Genomic DNA, 21,242 nt, shown 5'->3' on the forward strand with positions numbered 1-21,242 from the left:
TTATTCCCAAGGAACTGGAGAGTACAGGATATTTTTCAGAAGAGTTCTGCAGTGTAAAAAAGAAACTCCTTCCTATAGCATAGACCATGTATTTCATGACACTTCAAAGAACAAGATACATCTCTGAGAACAGTACTGTCTTCTGAAATTTTTTCCCATAATCATTCTTTCTTTTCTACACTTAAAAACAAATTCACCTATCCCAACCCTTAACATAAATATATCAGCTTTCAGCCAGGCCAACGATATCAGAGCTCATTGTACTCCCAACCCTCAGATCCCACCCAAGGCCCTCAATAAAATGGCTTGATTTTCCCATCCCCCAAAGGTCAAATGTTAAAAAAAAAAAAAAAAAAAAAAAAAAAAGATCTCCCAAGTAAGAATTAAGTTTAGAGGTATTAATGGTAAAAATTCCTTGCTCTAACTCACAGTGGTTGGGGAAAAGTATATAGGAAATAAAGCATTGTCTAGAGGAATTCTGAAAGCTGGGCCGAGCTTGCAGGCATAAAGAAGGCTCAAGGAGTGGGAGAGCACCTCCCCCTATATCCCAGGATACCCCTTGGTCAGCAGGAGAGTTACTCCCCCTTGGCAAAGGCTGGTTTTTTTTTTTTTTTTTTTTTTGGCTGTGCCACGTGGCATGCAGAATCTTCCCTGAGCAGGGATGATCCCCCTGCATTGGGAGTATGGAGTCTTAACTACTGGACTGCCAAGGAAGCCCGCAAAGGCTGTTTAATGGGACTACAAAAGCATAGTAGTTTCATTTTATTTTCCGCGGTCACTGTGCTCCCAAACCTGAAAATTAAGCCAGGGAGAAAATGAAATAGGATATGGTTATGGCGTAAATAAGTAGTCCTAGACATGGGTCCTCGTCCCATCACTGAGTAGGGAGAAAACAAGAACAAATCACTTAGCTGGGCTTTAGCTTCTTCATCTGCAAAATGAGGCAGCAAGACTTGATCAGAGCTGGTAACATCCTAGCACACATGCTCTAGCTCTCTCCTCTTTTGTCTGCTGCAGGCACAGCCTACTCGCAACATTCTTTCTGTTGTACCCCAAGACCTTAGACCCATCTCAAATAATTAATTAGTTAATTAAATCCATACAGACACCATCAATCAATTCGACTTAAGCACAAGAGAAAGAAGACACTTGTATGTTATTGCTAGACCAAATGACTCCTGAGTCTCTCAACTCTAACATGTTACATCAAGGAGTCTCCAACTGAAACCCCACTCCTACCCCCTCCCCTCACGTAAATGCTCTGAAGTGGAAGCTGGCGCAAGTGTAGACCACTACTGCCTTGTGCTCTGGAGCTGAGGTACTAAGGAGAACTAAGAGCAATTTCCCCTATAAACCCACGGAGTAAGCAGGTAGGGATAGTAACAAACTGTTTAAGGGACTCAGGCTGCTAGAAGTTTGCTGTGTTTTAACTGCTTTTATATAAGAGTAAAGAGAAACTCAGTTAAACCCCAAGTCAGTGAACAAAAATATCTCTTAGGAATTGCTGGTCTGAGTTCCTGTTCTGAGCAATAACACCTGGGATCTACAGAGCTACAACTCTGAAACAGACTGAATATAGAGGACCTGAAAGTAAGCAAAGAGTTGTAAAAATGGAAGAGAACACAGTAGGGACCCATCCAGCTAGAGGACTCCACACATACACACCTGCACAGGTTATGGCTATTAAAGTGTATTATCAAACAGGAAGGTGCGGATCCTTGAAGTGCACATCAGTGACAGGAAACATCACCTCAGGTTACTATTTCCTCAAACAAAATGAAAAGACTTGAACTTCAGGCCCACCAGGGTCTGACACTCCAAGATTAACCTGTTTTACTCATTACTTTCCACCATTTTCTCAAGAACACTTTCTTGTGGTGTTTTGTAATGCTCACTTGCTCCTCCTGCTGGTAAGGTGCAGTGGCCTCATGTATACAGCTAATTGTCTTGGCAAGCGCTCTCAAAAGAGCCTTGATCTTCACAGCCAGCAGGTGGTGCTCTTATTAAGCACAAACCTAAATCTAAACGTTCTTTTCCCCAAGGTTATACATCCTCTGCCTTTCAAGCTCAGGATTAACTGGCTTGATTAAGTGAGGTAATAAGGAAACAAGATCCTCTTTCTGGAGTACTAAAGGGTTATCACACCCTAATGCCTCCACCTTCCAGTCAGGCAGTAGTTCCTCAAATTAATGGTAGTGGCTGAGGTGTGGCAAGATGGAAGATAGAACTCTAAGATTAAGAGCTGCAGTTGGTTCCCATCCTCACAAAGTACACAAACTGGTTAGGAAACATTAGTAAAACTCTACATGAAAATGAAAAGTTGGAAGTCCTGCCACCTTTAAATATATTCTAGAGAAGAGGCTGCAAAGGGGTGGCCCAGAAGTCAGGTCTGGAGCACATGTTTGACCCACACAGGTGTGCTGGCAGCTAGTCTTCACCATTACTCACTATTCTACACAAAGATATTTGGGGAATCTCAATACTTTAGGAGGTGCTATTCACATCTTTATGGCCCTGGGAATCTTCCAGTTTACAAATAGATAGCATTCTGAATGTGGCAGTTGTTTGGATCAAGTCAAAATTATCCCAATAGTCACAATATCAGATACACTAATTAGGTCCCCGAATCAACCCACAGAAAGTCTAATTTATCCATAGGCAGATATGTTAATCATTGTACTTGGTATATATACTATTCCCCTGTACAGTCTCATAAGTAGAGTTTAATAACCAACTTGCTTGTCAAAAGCGCAATGTCATGGTTAGGAGTGAGTGAGTGAGTGAGTGAGTGAGTGAGTGAGTGAGTGAGTGTGTGTGTGTGTGTGTGTGTGTGTGTGTGTGTCTCCCCGAGAGAGAGGGGAGAGAAGGGGGAAAGGCAGGAGGGGGAAACAGTGGTGGGGGAGACAAGACAGACACAGAGAAATGGCAGGCAGGAAAATGAAGACCACAGAGACCACAGAAAGGGGTCTCCTTCCTTTCCCCCTCATTTGATACCTATAGTTGCTTGGAATGCAATGGAGTGGGGAAGTGTAAGGGCAGCAGTCAGATTTATAGATACGATGCAGTCAGAAGAACAGAGAGTGTTAATTGGGAATGGGTACCTCCTTGTAGAGATGCTGAATGATGGAACAGGAGATGCCAGGCAGGTGTTTTGGGAATATTTGATTGGGGGATGGGAGAGAGAATTCCCAATTATACATGGTAATACTGTTGACAAAGGAATGATCAACATATTTATCAGCGGACATTCAATGAGTATGGAAGAGACCTTGTCAGAATCAGATATAACTATAGGCTTCAGCCTTCTTTATTCAAATATGAGACCATACAATTCAATATTGCAATCCTGAGAGAGTAACTCAAGAAATGTTCCCAAATCATCCTGGTGTCTCTGTCTGTAGCTAGAGTCTGGAAACAGGTAGAAACCTGACTTCTCTTAATATCCTGGCTGGGGAGAAACATGAACTATAGTGAAAAGAAGGACAGGTATCAGATGACCTCGGTTTGAATTCTGGAGCCTTCTACATTAGCTATGTATGTAGCCTGAGATAAACCACAACCTCTCTAAGTCTATTTCTTGATCTGTAAAACTGAAGTAACTTTACAAGATTACTGAGAGAAGCAAATGAAACAAGTATAAGAAAAGTGCTTGTAAACTATAAAACACTATACAAATATTATCTTAAGTTATATAAGTTATAATCCAAATGGCAAGAAAGGGTAAATGTCAATGACTCTGGAATCTGAAGCACAGAGGAAAATGTTTAAGTGTTTTCTACTCATTATGTTCTAAAGTTTATTTACTGCTCCACCACTCCTGACCTAAACCCCTGCCTAGCTTGCTATCCATATGTTTCAAGTTTTCTGAGTATTTCCACTCTTACTAGAAGTCATGTGACAGCAAGAATATTATACCATGACTTTCTTACAGTTGAAGGGAGTCATGATAGTAAGGCTTGGAGTAGCTCAACAGATTTAGGTGACCAAGAAAGAATCCAGTCATTTGAAGAACAGATAAGGAATGAGGGGATTACAGTCATCTAATGTTTGATCAATTAGAAGACGGGATTCTCCAGGATAGTTTATCAGTAATGACTGTTTTTATAAATAAAGTTTTATTGAAAGAGCCACACCCACTTGCTTATACATGCTCTACGACTGCTTTTGTGCTATAAGGGCAGAGTTGCCTAGTTACAACATAGACTAAACCTAGCCAGTATGATCCATAAAGCCTAAATTATTTAGTATCTGCCCTTTTATGAAAAAGACAATATACTACTGATGCTAAAAAAAACTTGGGTTTTCTTCTCATGCCAGTAAGTAAATCTTACATCCCATGTAATTCGCATTCCCCAGACTCCTATTTTAGTTATCCTCCTTTCAAAAACCTGTACAGACTATCTGTAAGGTGCTATGAAGGATAGAGCAGGAAGAAAAACATGGTTCCTTATCCTGAGAGAACTTAAAATTTAACTAATGGAAAATAAGGTCATAAACAGCCATCATATAAGCCATAACACACAGATAAAATAACACAGTGATTCAAGAGGAAATGCTTACATTCTGTAGGTCGGGGCCAGATCATGAGATTATTTGCAAAACAAATCCAGATTATGAAAACACTGGCTTCCTGTAGTCTATAGAACAGTTTTCAACATTTTTGCTCATGTACCCCCACCATTTGAAATGTAATTTTTATTTTGTTTAAAAAAATTTTTTTTGCCACACCATGAGGCTCGTGGGATCTCAGTTCCCTGACCACGGACTGAACCCAGGCCCCTCAGCAGTGAAAGCATGAAGTCCTAACCACTGGACCGCCGGGGAATTCTGAAATGTAGTTTTTAAGGAAATCATAAACTCAGACAGTGGTAAAGGCTGTATTTTCTAGAATACTACCTGCATTAAAGATATTTATACCAACACCTCAGCACATACATATATAATATTTACCTTAACTAAAAAAAATCTTTTACACCTACTTATTCAACCAGACTACAGTCACAGTAAAATCTAATTTCAGTTGTTAATTCTTTCTCTTTTTAAAACTTAAATACTGTACAGTTGACGTGCAATATGTTAGTTTCAGGTGTAAGTTATTAATTCTCTAAATATTTATTCTAAGGTGACAGAAAGGGCAGAGAATCTTGCCATAAGTTATATACGAAAAAATAATGTACCTCCATCTTTATTATTTTTTATTCAAAACTTTCTTTTACTTAATTCCCACAGGATTCTTCTTCAGGAGCCATGAACTCTGAAATGGTTCCCTTGGTGTCCCTACTGCCCAAGGTTTTTTTTTTTTTTTTTTTTTTTTTTTTTTTTTTTTTTTTTTTTTTTTTTTTTGTGGTACGCGGGCCTCTCACTGTTGTGGCCTCTCCCGTTGCGGAGCACAGGCTCCGGATGCGCAGGCCCAGCGGCCATGGCTCACGGGCCCAGCCGCTCCGCGGCATATGGGATCCTCCCAGACCGGGGCACGAACCCGTATCCCCTGCATCGGCAGGCGGACTCTTAACCACTGCGCCACCAGGGAGGCCCCTGCCCAAGGTTTTTATACTCTGGGGGGCAAGACCCACAGCAAGACTCAATATGGGTAAGAGGAATGACTTTCACATAGTGGGAGAAAAGCAATTATGAAAAGGGAGGTGGAAAAGGAAAACTGGCAGACACGGAGGCTTATCAGGTGGATCAACTTAGCAGCACTGCCCATGCTGTTTTACATCATGGCCCACATAGATAATACATTTTTTAAGACAGACTCTGTATAACAGACCAGGCTCCAAGCTGGAGGCAACTGTCCTAGCCTCACCATTTGAAATGTTAGGGGAATTTCTCTCTTAGCAAGCTGCAATGTTTTAGTGGCACATTCCGGTCTGGGAGATCTATTTGCAAAATTCTAAGAGAAGACTTTGTTGACAGCAATACCTTGACAGTACCTGGGGGTTGTACCAGAATCTTGGCCGACTTTCTTTCACTTTGAACACTTTAAGTCTCACGTATTAGACTTTATATTATGTAGACTTTCTTACCATCTGGAAATGCTAGAACCGGGTGAACACAAGAATCCAACTGGGAAAGGCGTTCCAACAGAGGGGCTTCATAGTGGATTTCTGGAGGCATGGTGCTGGCACTGCCTGAGCCGCACAGTGCACAGGAGGGGTTCACATCACAGCCAGAGCGCACTGTGCTGTTCCGGTGAACCTGTGAAGAGTCAGACAAAACTGACAATTCAGTGTCTGATAAAAACCCAGCTCCCCATTCAGTATCCCAAAGATTCAAAAGGCCCTCTCTAGGGACTTCCCTGGCAGTCCAGTGGTTAAGACTCCGCACTTCCAATGAAGGGGGGCGTGGGTCCGATCCCTGGTTGGGGAACTAAGATCCCACAGGCCGCGCAGCGCGGCCGGAAACAAACAAAAAATCATTATGTTGTACACCTGAAACTATATAATGTTATATGTCCATTATACCTCAATAAAATAAGAAATAAAATAAAAGTGACCTGCAAGCTAAAAAAAAAAAAAAGCCCCTCTCTAGATACATATATGACACCACTAACAAAAAGTTTGATCAGTTTGTTAAAAGATTTCCGTTTCTCCAACACACTAACCTTCAAAGTCATTAAGTAAACCTGCTTCTTCTCCAATGAAGACATCAAGTTACATGAAGCCCTTAGGTGCTTACCAAGAACACTTTACAAAACCTGTATGTTTATACCACCTTGATGGTTTTCCACCATCTGCTAAGGTGAATAGCTGGCTCCAGATTTCTGGGTGGAACATGACTTTGCCCTCTTCAGCAACTTCATCCACCTAAGAGCCATACTAATGAATAACCAACCATACCTCTCCCTGTTCTTTTCACATCTCCTGCTATAAAAAGACTTCCAGGTGGCCTGAAACAACATGGCAAATTTCCGTGGACTACACAGAACTCATTAGCTACTCTTTAACCTAGCCTAAAAATCTACTGTTATAAAGCTCATACTTAAGTAATGAAAATGAATTTGGGATGGTGAGTGTTCATACCCACAGTCTTCGTGTTAGATTAATTCCAGTGGGATAGAAATCATTTTCATTAAACTTCTTTTGTATACATGTGAGCAGGATAAGAAATACCTCTTCAGCTAAGTCCACAGTCAAAAATAATCACAGTTGGGCTTCCCTGGTGGCGCAGTGGTTGAGAGTCTGCCTGCCAATGCAGGGGACACGGGTTTGTGCCCCGGTCCGGGAGGATCCCACATGCCGCGGAGCGGCTGGGCCCGTGAGCCATGGCTGCTGAGCCTGCGCGTCCGGAGCCTGTGCTCCGCAACGGGAGAGGCCCGCATACCGCAAAACAAACAAACAAACAAAAAACACAATAAAAAATAATCTAGGTCTTCAAAAGATTTAATTCTGTTAAAAAAAATGGGATTTTTATGATTTTGTGCTTTGAGGAGAAAACTTCAGGTCATGCTGAATGCAGGATCCCTAGGTTCTTGTGTTAGGATGAACAAGTCTGGCATTTGCCAAATCATGACCACAAAAAAGTCATCTGGGTAGCATGCAGTCCTAGAAGAAGGGACTTGTCTGTGGAATGACACTATGACAAGGGATGCTAGGAGCAAGGGTAGTATCATAATAAAGACAAAAGGGTAACATCAAAACTCTGTAACAACTGCGAGAGGTGTTTAGTTTCAGCACACCCAACTCTTGAAAGCTGTTTGCCTTCACAGACACGCACAGAAGAAAGATAAATATGAGAACAATGCGGTCTTTATCAACATTCCCCAACTGCCTCCTTCTTGCAGCGACATAGATGGGTGGCATTCAAAGAAGGCCCTGTGAAGGTTAGACTGGGCAACTTACGCTATAGTAAAAGAATTCTAATAAGCTGCAATTGTAGATGCCTTTGAAAGGAAATTATACCAACTAAACACACACTTCTGTAGACATTAACTGGTACTGTGTTGGGAAAAAATACCTCTTGCAACCTATTTAACCAGGGCTGGCTTTCTGGGGGAGGTAACATTTTGAGGCAGAGAGAGAGAGGGGCCTACGTTGGCAGGGACAAAAACCACAGACTGCATAGGAGATGAATGGGAGGATTTAGGTAATTAGAATCCAAAAATGGCACAAAACTTTAAACACTGACAAGACTAGAAAAACATATAAAAATCAGAATAAGAAATCTTAAAAGGGAGGTATATTTTCTCCTCATAAACTAACCCATGACATCAACTAGCTCTCCAAGTGGGCAATGCACAGCATTCCATTTTATAGACTGGATGTAGAGTAAAAACGGTATGGCAAGAGGAACAAACTAAGAGAAAGATTAAAATAAAAGCTGAAATTACCAAAAGAAAAAATACGTGCTAGAAACAGCAAATTTAAGAACTGCTCTTTGGGAGTATTTTTCCCCCTCTTCCCAAACCCACCTCAAGAATGGGTTAGACAGGAACAGAGCAACTAATTAGATCAACTGTATAAGACTGGCCTAATAAAGAGAAAAAAGGAAAAAATGCAAACATGTCAGAACTCCTCAAAAAAGCACTAGTTAATTGATAAACTGGATACAGGATACAACCGTGTAGAAACATACACACAGCCAAGTTAAAATAAAAATAAACAGTCTTGACATAATAATGTTATCCAAATAAAACACTAGCATGTAGAGAGATGCGAGAGAAGGAGGATAGAGGAATGTGCAAGAAACCACTGACGTGGCTATGATGGCGGAGAGGAGATTAAGGAGAGCTTTCATTTTCCACATTATGCATTTCTATAATGTTTAAATGTTACAATTTTTATATTCCATCTAATCGGAGAATACAATACACATGCCTTAAATAAAGGCAGGGGCTCAGACTAGTCTTGTGTCCTCAGTGAAGTCTTTAAAAACATTGAAGAACAGATAATTTCTATTCAATTAAAATGGCTGGTGCTGGCATAAAGAAATTAGATTTCTAGGGCTTCCCTGGTGGCGCAGTGGTTGAGAATCTGCCTGCCAATGCAGGGGACACGGGTTCGAGCCCTGGTCTGGGAAGATCCCACATGCCGCAGAGCAACTAGGCCCGTGAGCCACAACTACTGGGCCTGTGCGTCTGGAGCTTGTGCCCCACAACAAGAGAGGCCGCGACAGTCAGAGGCCCGCGCACCGCGATGAAGAGCGGCCCCCACTCGCCGCAACTAGAGAAAGCCCATCCACAGAAACAAAGACCCAACACAGCCAAAAATAAATAAATAAAATTTTTTTTTAAAAAAGAGTTTTCATCAGAAGTTAAAAAAAATTTTAGATTTCTATAGTCCTCTTAGAAAAATAGAATTGATTTAAAACCTCATAAAAAGTATGTGCACACATACTTACACACCAATCTTACTTTTGAATGAAAAACTGTGAAGTGTTAATAGAACCTAGAAGTATATAAAAATATCTTAATTTATTAAGTGATAAATTTGGAGAATTTTTTTGAAGTACAGTTCAGGCAACTTTAAATATACACACACAGAAATAAGATGCCGAATTATACACATGTATTTATTTATTTATTTGTTTATTTTAAAAACCACAAAAAAATAAAAACAACCTACCATGAGCAAGTGGGATTTATTCCTGGATATGAAAAGTATTCGATATTAGGACATCAATTAATACAATTTCACACTGCCCATTCAACATCTCCACTTAGCTGCCTTAATAGGCATTCAGAGTTAGTGAGTTAACACTGAGCTCCTAACTCTTCCCAACTTCCAGTTGCTCAATCATAAATCCTTGGACTCATCCTAAACTTCTTTATCATACCCCAAAACCAATCATGAAATCCTATCGTCTCCGCCTTCTAAATGTATCCAGGATCTGACCACTTCATGCCACCTCAACTGCAGTCACTATCTTTTCTCATATGGGTTTCTTAAACAGCCTCCGAACTGGTCTTCCTGCTTGTCCCTCCTTCCAGTTATTTAACACAGTAGTTGGTATAATCTTGTTTTACAACCTCAGTCACACCATGCCAGTCCTCTGCTCAAAACCTTCCAATGGCTCATCTCATGAAGAATAAAAGTCAAAGTTCTTGCACTGGTACACACAAAGCCCTATACCATCTGTCACTTCTATCCCCTCTCTGACTTCATTTCCTGCTTCTCTTCTAGCTCACGTTACCAGTTCCTCTGACTTCCTTGTTCCTTCCCCAAAATGACAGGCAAACTTCCTGATCACAGGCCCCTGCACTTGGCTCTTCTATTAGCTCCATGGTCATTCCCTCACCTCAGGTGTTTTTCTCAAGTGTCATCTTCCTAAAAATAACTTTTATTTAGAAACATACAAGTGACCAAAGAGCCTATCTATTCTTGACTATAACAACAATAAAAAAAAATACTGGAATAAGTTTAACTAGAAATTTTAAGCACAAAGCTTAAAGCTATTAATTATTAATATTCTACAAATTAATCTATAATCTTAAACTCAGTAGGTTTTTGGTACAGAAGAGACAAGAGGCAAATGTAATTTAAACAAACTACAAACTGGAAGAATAAATGCCAAGGGGAAAAGTTCCCAGAAATTTTCTGATTAAGCAAAGGTAGACGGGAGTGATTTGCCCTACCACATTTTAAAAGTTACAGTAATTTAAAAAAATATGCTACTGGTTAAGGAACAGAAAAATTAATTAAACAAAAAGAAAAAATAGACCAATATATATAACATGACCATTTAATGTTTAACACAGGCAATATTTCTAAATGAATTAACTAAAAAAAGGGTCAGGGGGAGATGACTTTTCCAATAAATGAATCAGGGAAGTCAAGGTCTGGGGGGTGGGAAGAAGTTGGATTCCTACTTCACATCAAAATAAATTCCAAAGGTATTGAAGATTTAAAGATAAAACAAACATTATGTTTAAACTGTAAAAGAAAAATTATGTGGCAACATACAGTAGTTAAAAGTGTGGGCAGGGCTTCCCTGGTGGCGCAGTGGTTGAGAGTCCACCTGCCGATGCAGGGGACACGGGTTCGTGCCCCAGTCCGGGAAGATCCCACATGCTGCGGAGCGGATGGGCCCGTGAGCCATGGCTGCTAAGCCTGCGCGTCTGGAGCCTGCGCTCCGCGACGGGAGAGGCCACAACAGTGAGAGGCCCGCGTACCGCAAAAAAAAAAAAAAAAAAAAAAGCGTGGGCAATGGGGCAGGCTGTCTGAGTTTGACCCCTAACTCTGCTGCTTACTAGCTGTATAACCTTAGACAAGTTAAGTAATGGCTTCATCCATAATAACAGCTGCTTATCTGATAATGCTGTTTTGAGAATAAATATCACTTAGAACAGTGTCTGGTCTCAACTCTGTTATTTTTGTAGTCATACAAAGTACACTGTCATCACTTATAATGGGGGGAGAAAAAAAAAGACATCAACCATAAAGACCATCGATATCAAATTCTAATTTCTTGTTAGTTGTATGACCTCCTCAAATATACTCATCTGTTATTAAAGGATCAATAATGCCAATTTCATGGGATTGTGGGAAATGTAATATGATTTCTCAAACTATTAAAACACTATACAAATGCTAGCTAAATTAGTATATGTCAAGGTTTCTCAACAACAGCACTACTGACACTTTGAGCTGGATAATTTTTTGTTGGGAGGAGATGTCCTGTGCACTGTAAGTAAGTAGCAGCTTCCCTGACCTTTCTACTCATGGCGCAAGTAACACCTTCCTCCCCACCTTTTGTGACAACCAAAAATGACTACATTGTCAAATGTTTCTTGGGGGTGGGCAGGCGGGTCAAAGATCATTGAGAACCATGCGGCTCAAATTAGGGTTATCCCTCCTTGTAAAATTTAACGCACAGGCTCCCATTAAATATTAAGGTGTGAGAGAATAAAGGTCTCAAGACTACTGCAGTCAAAAGAACTCAACAGCAAGCGTGAAGAGGCTTCCACTAATCAAAAATGACAATTTGAGCATAGAAAAGAATTTCAATGGCTTGAATAACTCAAATATGTTTAAGTCGATGACTTCATAATCATACACACCCCCCCCTCCACAAAGACTTTATTGATTGCCCTTGGAAGATGGCAGGAAATCAACTTATTGTTTGAAAATTGGTAGATAAAAGGAAATAACATGAATCATGCTTCTTTCTGCACAAACTGTACTTAAGGGTAAACCAATAGTATAAAAGGGCATTTTTCTCTTATAGAATGATCATATTTATCCTTTAGCCATAAGCCAGAAAACCGGACAACACACAGCTTAAGACAGAAACAAATGAGGTAGCCTGTGATTGCCTTGGCTTTCTGCCTGAAGGCACACTGCAGACTGCACAGCAGGTGAGGGATTCTAAGCAAAGCGTGATGATTTCACTGAGTTAAGGAAACACACTCCCAGAGACTGAAGTACAGAGGCTCAGGTGACTGGTAATTATGGGGCAGAATTGTTGAGAAGAGGAAGCCATACAGAAAAAGAGCTCCAGAAATCTTCATGAGATTTCCTTGAGTGTTCACTGAATACTAAGAAGCCCATGTACAGGGTGAAACTCCATCAGGTCAGGCGAAGAACAACGAAGGAGCTGTGAACTGAACAGTTCCCCGAGCTCACACAAGCAGGGAGACTTCTCCATTGTGACCAGCCAAGTGGCACAGAGCATTCAAAAAAGACCCCCAAAAATCCTGGTTTACTAGTGGAGTTAAAGTAGGCTACTCTACACTCTCCCTAGTAAAGGAAAAACTGAACCTCAAGTAACTTACCTGCCAACAAAACAAAGCCTCTTTAAAGGAAGATAAAACAATCCCTATACTTCAACCACGTAAAATTAAATGCCCAACATCCAAAAAAACATTGCTAAATGTGCCAAGAGGTGAGAAAGTTATACCACAGGGATATAATCAGAAAAATGTAAGCCACTGGATAAATAACTGGAATAACCCAGTTTTCTCAACAAATAAATTGCAAGGAAAAGGGTCATATGATGGATAGTTTATAGCAAACCAACACTCTTACTGAGAACGAGAAAGGCCAGATTTTAAAAAAAAAAAAAGCAAACTCAACTTTAAGATACAAGAGAAATGCTAAAACAATGACAATATCAAGGAGTCAAGATTTCAGAGAGCGTAGGACCATGAAGTGTGGAGCTGCTTCTTCCTGTGGACAATGGGTGATTTTGAGTGATGCTTAGAATTTGGTGCCTTGGTAGAGGGTCACTTCTGGGGACAGAGAAATATGCAGAGATTCTGATGATTTTGTAGGGCTGAAGGGACAACTTTAGAGGCCTGAAGAGCCAAATTCCCAGTGAAAAGGAAGGACAGGAAACTAAGAATGACACATGTCAGATACTCCTGGCTCCCAAGGCATTTGGAAAATTCTGAAGCTGTGATGGGCAGGAGGCTAAGAAGCTAAGCAGAAAGCCTCTGGAAAGTAGAGAGATTTAGGCAGGCTCACTTTGATGAGGAGACTACAATTAAGAGTTCAGGATAGATGAGGGGGAAGGGCACTGGTCATCGAATCAGGCTCTCATCTGGAAATGGGAGTAAGAAACAAGGCTATGCCCTAAGAATGGACCAGAGAGAAACAAAGCCTTATCAAAACTGTAACCCAGGGGAAGGGGAAGCTGGGACGAAGTGAGAGTGTGGCATGGACTTATACACACTACCAAATGTAAAACAGATAGCTAGTGGGAAGCTGCCGCACAGCACAGGGAGGTCAGCTCAGTGCTTTGTGACCACCTAGAGGGGTGTGATAGGGAGGGTGGGAGATGCAAGAGGGAGGAGATATGGGGATATATGTATATGTATAGCTGATTCACTTTGTTATACAGCAGAAACTAACACACCACTGTAAAGCAATTATACTCCAATAAAGATGTTAAAACAAACAAAAAAACTATAACCCAGCTGCAACTCAGCTCAGTGCCTAACCGCAGTCAAGTTTTCAGCTCCCGTTCTATATGCCTAGCAGGGGAAGGTGAATCTGCTCTGGGGAAAGAGAGCATCAGAGCTGCGAAAATCTTTTAAATATATAATATCCAACATTGACTCAAAACGAATTTGGCATTGTTATTAGACACACCAGAAGTGTGGATAAGAGAACTGATAGATAGATTAATTGAGGAACAGAGGAAAAAAATAACAGGGAAATACAGAACAGAATGTACATGCATGGTGATCAAATCCAACATACTTGAAATCAGAGGTCCATAAGGAGAAGATAGAGAATGCGGCAAGGGCAATGTTTGAAGAAATAATGGTTCAGTTTGTGCTAAAAATGATTAAAGACACTAATCCACAGATTTAAGAAACTGCAAAACCCAAGCCAAATGAAAACACAAAGAAAACAACATCCAAGCACATCATAAACCTATTTAAATTGCAGGAAAAAAATAAAGGGGAAGCCTATAAAATCAGACTTAAAAGACTTACTGGAATGTATGGACTTTATCTGGATCTTGATTCAAAGAAACTTTAAAAATCATTTATGGAGTCTGGGTAATCTGAACAGAGGAGTCTCTGGTAACTGTAGGAATCACTGTTAAAATCAAAAGCATTTGGGCCTCCCTGGTGGCGCAAGTGGTTGAGAGTCCACCTGCCGATGCAGGGGATACGGGTTCGTGCCCCGGTCTGGGAGGATCCCATATGCCGCGGAGCGGCTGGGCCCGTGAGCCATGGCCGCTGAGCCTGCGCGTCCGGAGCCTGTGCTCCGCAACGGGGGAGGCCACAACAGTGAGAGGCCCACATACCGCAAAAAAAAAAAAAAAAATCAAAAGCATTACCAGTGGCAAAAATCACCAACAAAACTGAAGATGGTACTACCTGATTCAATCTTAAAATACCCTAAACCTGCAATACTCAGAACTGGTAACAACAGTAGATTCTTTTACTTTGGTAAATATTTCTTGGAAAGTAGACCCCCAAGGAACTTGTCTGAGATGATAATGAAAAAGGTAGAGATTTTGAAATTTGTGCCAAAACACTCATGGCTCACTTCGTATATACTAGTAAAAAATGAACTGTGGAATGGTTAAGCAAACCATGGCACCACTTCTTATGTGGCATCTAAAATGCCAAGTACACTGATATTAAGAAGTATGTATATGCAACATAAAAATCAAGTGTATGTGCACAGCAATTAAAACAATCAATGCAAGTACATTAAGATAATGAAAGAAAATGTACAATCATTTGACTGACCTTTTTTTTTTTTACTTGTTTTATTTTATTATTATTATTTTTTTGGCTGCACCGTGCAGCATGCAGGATCTTAGTTCCCTGACCAGGGATTGAACCCATGCCCCCTGCACTGGGAGCACAGAGTCTTAACCACTGGACTGCCAGGGAAGTCCCTGATTGACCTTTTATTAGTTTATTTCCCTATAAACTTATTTAGACTATGTTTGAACACAAAATGGGATCAGTAAATCAATGTTGCAAATAAAGTTTCTGTATTTTATATTTACTTTGGCATACTTAAAAACATCTACTTCATCTACTCATAATTTTAGAATGAGATTTTAAGAAATGGAAAATGTTGCTGGTTAAAGCTTTCATTTTAAAATTTAAATTTCAGTATTGCCAAGTGTCCAAACATCACCTACAAAGAGATTACAGAGCAGGAAGCAGATATTCTGACATGCTTCTCTTGGAATCATAGTAATTCATGAGCATGCTTAATCAGTATTACTTTACCAAGGTTTCCTTGTCAAATAAGTTGGGGAAACAAAAGATTTTCTTTTAAACAAAAGGCTTTTAAGTCTTTAATGAATCTCTGAGTGGAGCATATACGGCATGAAGTGCTCTCCAAATTGATTCACCCATCACATTACACTGGTGGCAGATATTTCAAATTATCTAAGAGCTCATCACTACTTTGAAATCATGACAGTTACTGTACCTGCTGCTAAATCCCGTTATTTAGTGCATTAATAAAGCAATTAATATACCACAAGTTTGTTTTAACAACTGTTTCAACATACTTAGTTTCCCCTATAATCCAATGTCTTTTACGCATTAAAAAAATGTGCGATTTCCCTGGTGGTTAAGAATCCGCCTGCCAACGCAGGGGACACAGGTTCGACCCCTGGTCCAGGAAGACCCCACATGCCGCAGAGCAACTAAGCCCGTGAGCCACAACTACTGAGCCTGCACCCTAGAGCCCGTGAGCCACAACTACTGAGCCTGTGTGACACAACTACCGAAGCCTGTGCACTTAGAGCCCGTGCTCCACAACAAGAAGCTGCCGCAATGAGAAGCCCACACACTGCAACAAAGAGTAGCCCCTGCTCGCCGCAACTAGAGAAAGCTCGTGAGCAACAATGAGGACCCAATGCAGCCAAAAATTAAAAAAACAAAAACAAAACAAAACAAAAAACTGTTCTGAGGAGTCCACAGACATGATCACTCTGCCAAAGGCCTGAATCAGGAGTAAGAAACTGCAAGATGCGGGCTTCCCTGGTGGTGCAGGGTTTGGGAATCCGCCTGCCAATGCAGGAGACATGGGTTTGAGCCCTGGTCTGGGAAGATCACAAATGCCGTGGAGCAACTAAGCCCGTGCACCACAACTACTGAGCCTATGCTCTAGAGCCCGTGAGCCACAACTACTGAGCCTGTGTGCCACAACTACTGAAGCCCACACACCTAGAGCCCATGCTCCGCAACAAGAGAAGCCACCGCAATGAGAAGCCTGCACACTGCAACAAAGAGTAGCCCCCGCTCACAGCAACTAGAGAAAGCCCATGCACAGCAACGAAGACCCAACATAGCCATTAATTAATTAATTAATTAATTAATTTTAAAGAAGAAATTGCAAGATGCAAGAAGCAGAAGAAGAATGCAAAGCCAAGGCTGGTCTTGGTCAACCCGCCAGCAAAGTGGCAAGGAAGTTTAACACCTACTCCAGGACTTTTGTGGAAAAAGCCAACGGGGAGAAAGTGAAAGCCCCCTCCTGATCCATGTTCATGTAAGAGGTCCAAATTCATACCACCTGTTTATGTGCAGGGACCTTAAGCTAAGAATTTGCCATTCCAAATTCACCTAGATTCCTGAAGTCTCTTCAGAAGCTAATGGAAAACTGTGCTTTAAGGACACTTTCACAGCCTAGGGATCACAAGACTCCTAAAGAAAGCATGCCTCATCACCCTGGACCCAGATGAGCTCACCATGAAAGATATTGTAAATCATACAAGAACACAGACTGTTATGAGGCAGTCAGTACATGCAAAAATGGGAAGAAGTGGCCCTGGGCAGGCTAGAAATAGAACAATTAGAAAACAACTTTAATATAAGTATATTAAAATTTTTCATAGTGATAATGACAGGAATATATGTTATGAAACAGGAACAGGATGAAAAAAAAGAGGTTGTTTCTAAAAGTAACAAATTCTGAAAAAAAAGTACACATTGAAATAAAAAACCCAATTGACAGGTTTACCAATAAACTAAACACAGCTGGAGAAAAAACTGATAAAGAGGAGGAACAGTCAGAGAAGACTACATGAAATAAAGCATAGGAAGAGATATGAAATTGCAAAGTATAAAAAGAAAGGAAGCAATATGGAAAAGATAATGAGAAGATCAACAACAATCGACAGACATTCTATATTTAAAAAGAGAATAAAAAAGGAAAAATTGGAAGAAATAATGACTAGAAAATTTTCAAAACTCAAGACGAACAAGAACTCTCAGAATGAGGGTGCACACCAAGACCTAGTGGCTAAAAACTAATTCATACATCTAACTATGTCCCTTGATATTGTGAAACATAAAAACAAAACCAGAAGTAAGGGGTTGGGGTAAAGATTTAAGTTACCAGAGAGAAGATACAGATAATCTATAAAGAAATGACACTTAAACTGACATGAGAATTTTCAACAGCAATAAACATTGGAAGGCAATGAAATTATCTTCAAAGTGCTAAATATAAATTTACATGCAGTTAAGTCATCATTCAAGAATACAGGCAATATATAACTGTGTGTGTATTCACAAACACACATATATACACGTCACACATATATGTAATTCTGTATGTTTTTAATACATAAAGACTTTACAACTTATACCATTGTTAGAAGGCTACTAAATGTATTCAGCAAGAATTGAGTGGGATGCAAGAAGCAACACTGAACAGTATGGCAAAAGTATTGGTAAATGTAAATAAGCATAAACCTAAAAATGGCTAATTTGGGAGGGATTTAAAAACAAGGTATAAAAATAAATTATAGATAATGGGTAGGAAAGACTTTTACTTTTTTATTTATTTTTAAATTTTTATTTATTTATTTATTTATTTATTTATGGCTTGCTGGGTCTTCATTGCTGCACGTGAGCTTTCTCTAGTTGTGGAGAGTGGGGGCTACTCTTCATTGTGGTGCGTGGGCTTCTCATTGGGGTGGCTCCTCTTGTTGCAGAGCACAGACTCTAAGCGTGTTGGCTCAGTAGCTGCAGTGCACAGGTTCTAGGGCGTGCGGGCTTCAGTAGTCGTGGTGCACGGGCTCTAGAGCACAGGCTCAGCAGTTGTGGTCCAAGGGCTTAGCTGTTCCGCAGTTTGTGGGATCTTCCTGGACCAGGGATCGAACCCATGTCCCCTACACTGGCAGGCAGATTCTTAACCACTTCGTCACCAAGGAAGTCCCAAGGCTGGAGGGTTTTTTTTGTTTGTTTGTTTTGCGGTACGCGGGCCTCTCACTGTTGTGGCCTCTCCCGTTGCGGAGCACAGGCTCCGGACGCGCAGGCTCAGCGGCCATGGCTCACGGGCCCAGCTGCTCCGCGGCATGTGGGATCTTCCCGGACTGGGGCATGAACCCACATCCCATGCATCGGCAGGCAGACTCTCAACCACTGTGCCACCAGGGAAGCCCAAGGCTGGAGTTTTATAAAAAGGCAGTCTAAAGTCCTACTGTTCCCAAAGCAGACAGAGATGAGAAGAACTTTCAACTAACCCAATAGACAGCAGAAAGGCATAAAAACAAGGCAAAGAAAAGGCAAGGATTAAAAAAAATTTAAGAGAAATTACTGATTCCAATCATGATAGTAATGAGTTAATATAAATGGATTTAAATCACCTCTTTAAAACACATCAAAACAAACGGACACAGAAAAACTGAAAACAAAGAGATGGAAAAGGATGTATCCAGCAAGTACTTACCAAAGAAACCCATTTAAAGTAAAATTAATAGAGATCAAAAGGGAAACAACATAATGATGAAAGGAATGAAGATGAAGAAGAAATAATAATCATTAACTACAATGTACCTAACCAGTCGCCCTGGAACTATATGAACATATATGAATTTAAAAAAGAAAAGAAAAGAAAAAAAGAAATGGGGGTGAGGTTGGGGAAATGAGAGAGGTAGTTTAAGGGTATAAACTGACTACTAGTAGATAAGTCCTGGAGATCTAATACAGAGTACAGTGGTTATAGACAATGCCACTGTATTATAAACAACAAATGTGCTAAGAGACTAAATCTTAATTATTCTCACCACAAAAAAGAAATGGTAACTATGTGAAGATAGAGGTGTTACCTAAGGCTACAATGGCAATCAAACTGTAACTTAAACTTACACAATGCACATATCAAACATATTCCAAAAAAAAGAAAAATAAAAGGAAGCAGACCAAAGGATATAGATGATATGAACACAATAAGCCCAAGATGTGAGTTAAATTTAGAACCCTGAAGTCAACAAACAGGATATGGATATACTCACACCCACACAAATACTGTCTTTTTAGGAAATGTGGACTATTTACAAATGCTGAACTAAAATTTTGTACATCAACATGGAGATCTTGAAAACACAACAGTGAATTAAAACACACACATACACCCCCCAAAAAATCAAACCCAAGTTGCAGAATACATACAACGATAGCATTTATATAAACTTTAAATAAACAATACTGCATTTTGTGCTCTTGAACCCATATATGTGTAGTAAAGATCTAAGAACCTGAACTGGGAGTATACACAAATTCATAATAGTGGTTAGCTCTGGGGAAGAAAGCATGTAAAGGAGATGGAAGAAAATAAAAGGAGCACTAGTTACCTATAATTTTCTTTTAATATTAAAAAAACAAATGAAGTAAAAAAAAATGTGAATATTAACATTTCGGGTGGGACATACATCGATGTTTGTTACATCATCCTTTATACTTCACAGAATTAAAAAAATCAGGGGAGAAGGCAGGTAAACCTATGATTTTTTCTATATACAGTGAACTTAAGTTCTTCACACAATAAATTCAATGGTATAGAAGAGCCCCAGAAAACTGGCAGGGGGAGTAAAAGAAAGTCCAACTATTTCAGAGCAAAGGTGTATTAAGTCTGAAAGTTGTTGAAACCCAGGAATTGAATTGGGAACCCAGGAATTGAATTGGGTTATCTGTCTTCTAGATTTAGACGTGAGAAAAGGGTTCAACCATCATATAAGCAGCAGAGAGAAGGACCAACAACTAGTGTACTGAGAACAGTGTCCCCTCCCCAGATCCTACCTCAAAATTCATGCCTACCCAGAACCACAGAATGTGACTGTAGTTGTAAATAGGGTCTTTACAGATGCAATTAGTTTAATATGAAGTACTACTGGATTAGGGTAAGCCTTGAATCCAATGACTGGTGTCCTTATAAGACCATGTGAAAACACAGACACACAGGGAAGGTGATCGTGTGAAGATGGAGGCAGAGATAGGAATTATGCTAATACAAGCCAAGGACTACTAAGGTTGCTTGCAGGAAGTGGCAAGGAAGGATTCTTCCCTAGAGCCTTCAGAGGCCAGCAAGGGCTGACAATCTTGATTTCTGTGTCAGACTTGTAGCCTCCAGAACTGTGACAGGAATCTAATTCAGTCAGCTACTAAGTTTTTCCTAGTGAATGTGAATTGGTACAGCCACTATGGAGAACGGTATGGAGGTTCCTTAAAAAACTACAAATAGAGCTACCATATGACCCAGCAATCCCACTACTGGGCATATACCCTGAGAAAACCATAATTCAAAAAGAGACATGTACCAAAATGTTCATAGCAGCCCTATTTACAATAGCCCGGAGATGGAAACAACCTAAGTGTCCATCATCAGATGAATTGGTAAAGAAGATGTGGCACATATATACAATGGAATATATTACTCAGCCATAAAAGGAAATGAAATTGAGCTATTTGTAATGAGGTGGATGGACCTAGAGTCTGTCATACAGAGTGAAGTAAGTCAGAAAGAGAAAGACAAATACTGTATGCTGACACATATATATGGAATTTAAGAAAAAAAAAATGTCATGAAGAACAT

The 21,242-nt window shown here is 40.2% G+C and overlaps 1 protein-coding gene across 3 annotated transcripts in view; it reads right to left on the bottom strand.

Annotated features, from left to right (window-relative positions):
* Positions 1–21,242, bottom strand: part of KANSL1 (KAT8 regulatory NSL complex subunit 1) — a 173,381-nt gene that overhangs the window by 12,190 nt on the left and 139,949 nt on the right. For all 3 annotated transcript variants that reach the window (XM_060081673.1, XM_060081671.1, XM_060081672.1), the window contains one exon: positions 6,027–6,198. In XM_060081673.1, coding sequence (XP_059937656.1) covers positions 6,027–6,198 — 172 coding nt within the window. The remainder of the gene's footprint in view (positions 1–6,026; positions 6,199–21,242) is intronic.

Source organism: Mesoplodon densirostris, chromosome 18, assembly GCF_025265405.1.
Source record: "Mesoplodon densirostris isolate mMesDen1 chromosome 18, mMesDen1 primary haplotype, whole genome shotgun sequence".
NCBI lineage: Eukaryota > Metazoa > Chordata > Mammalia > Artiodactyla > Ziphiidae > Mesoplodon > Mesoplodon densirostris.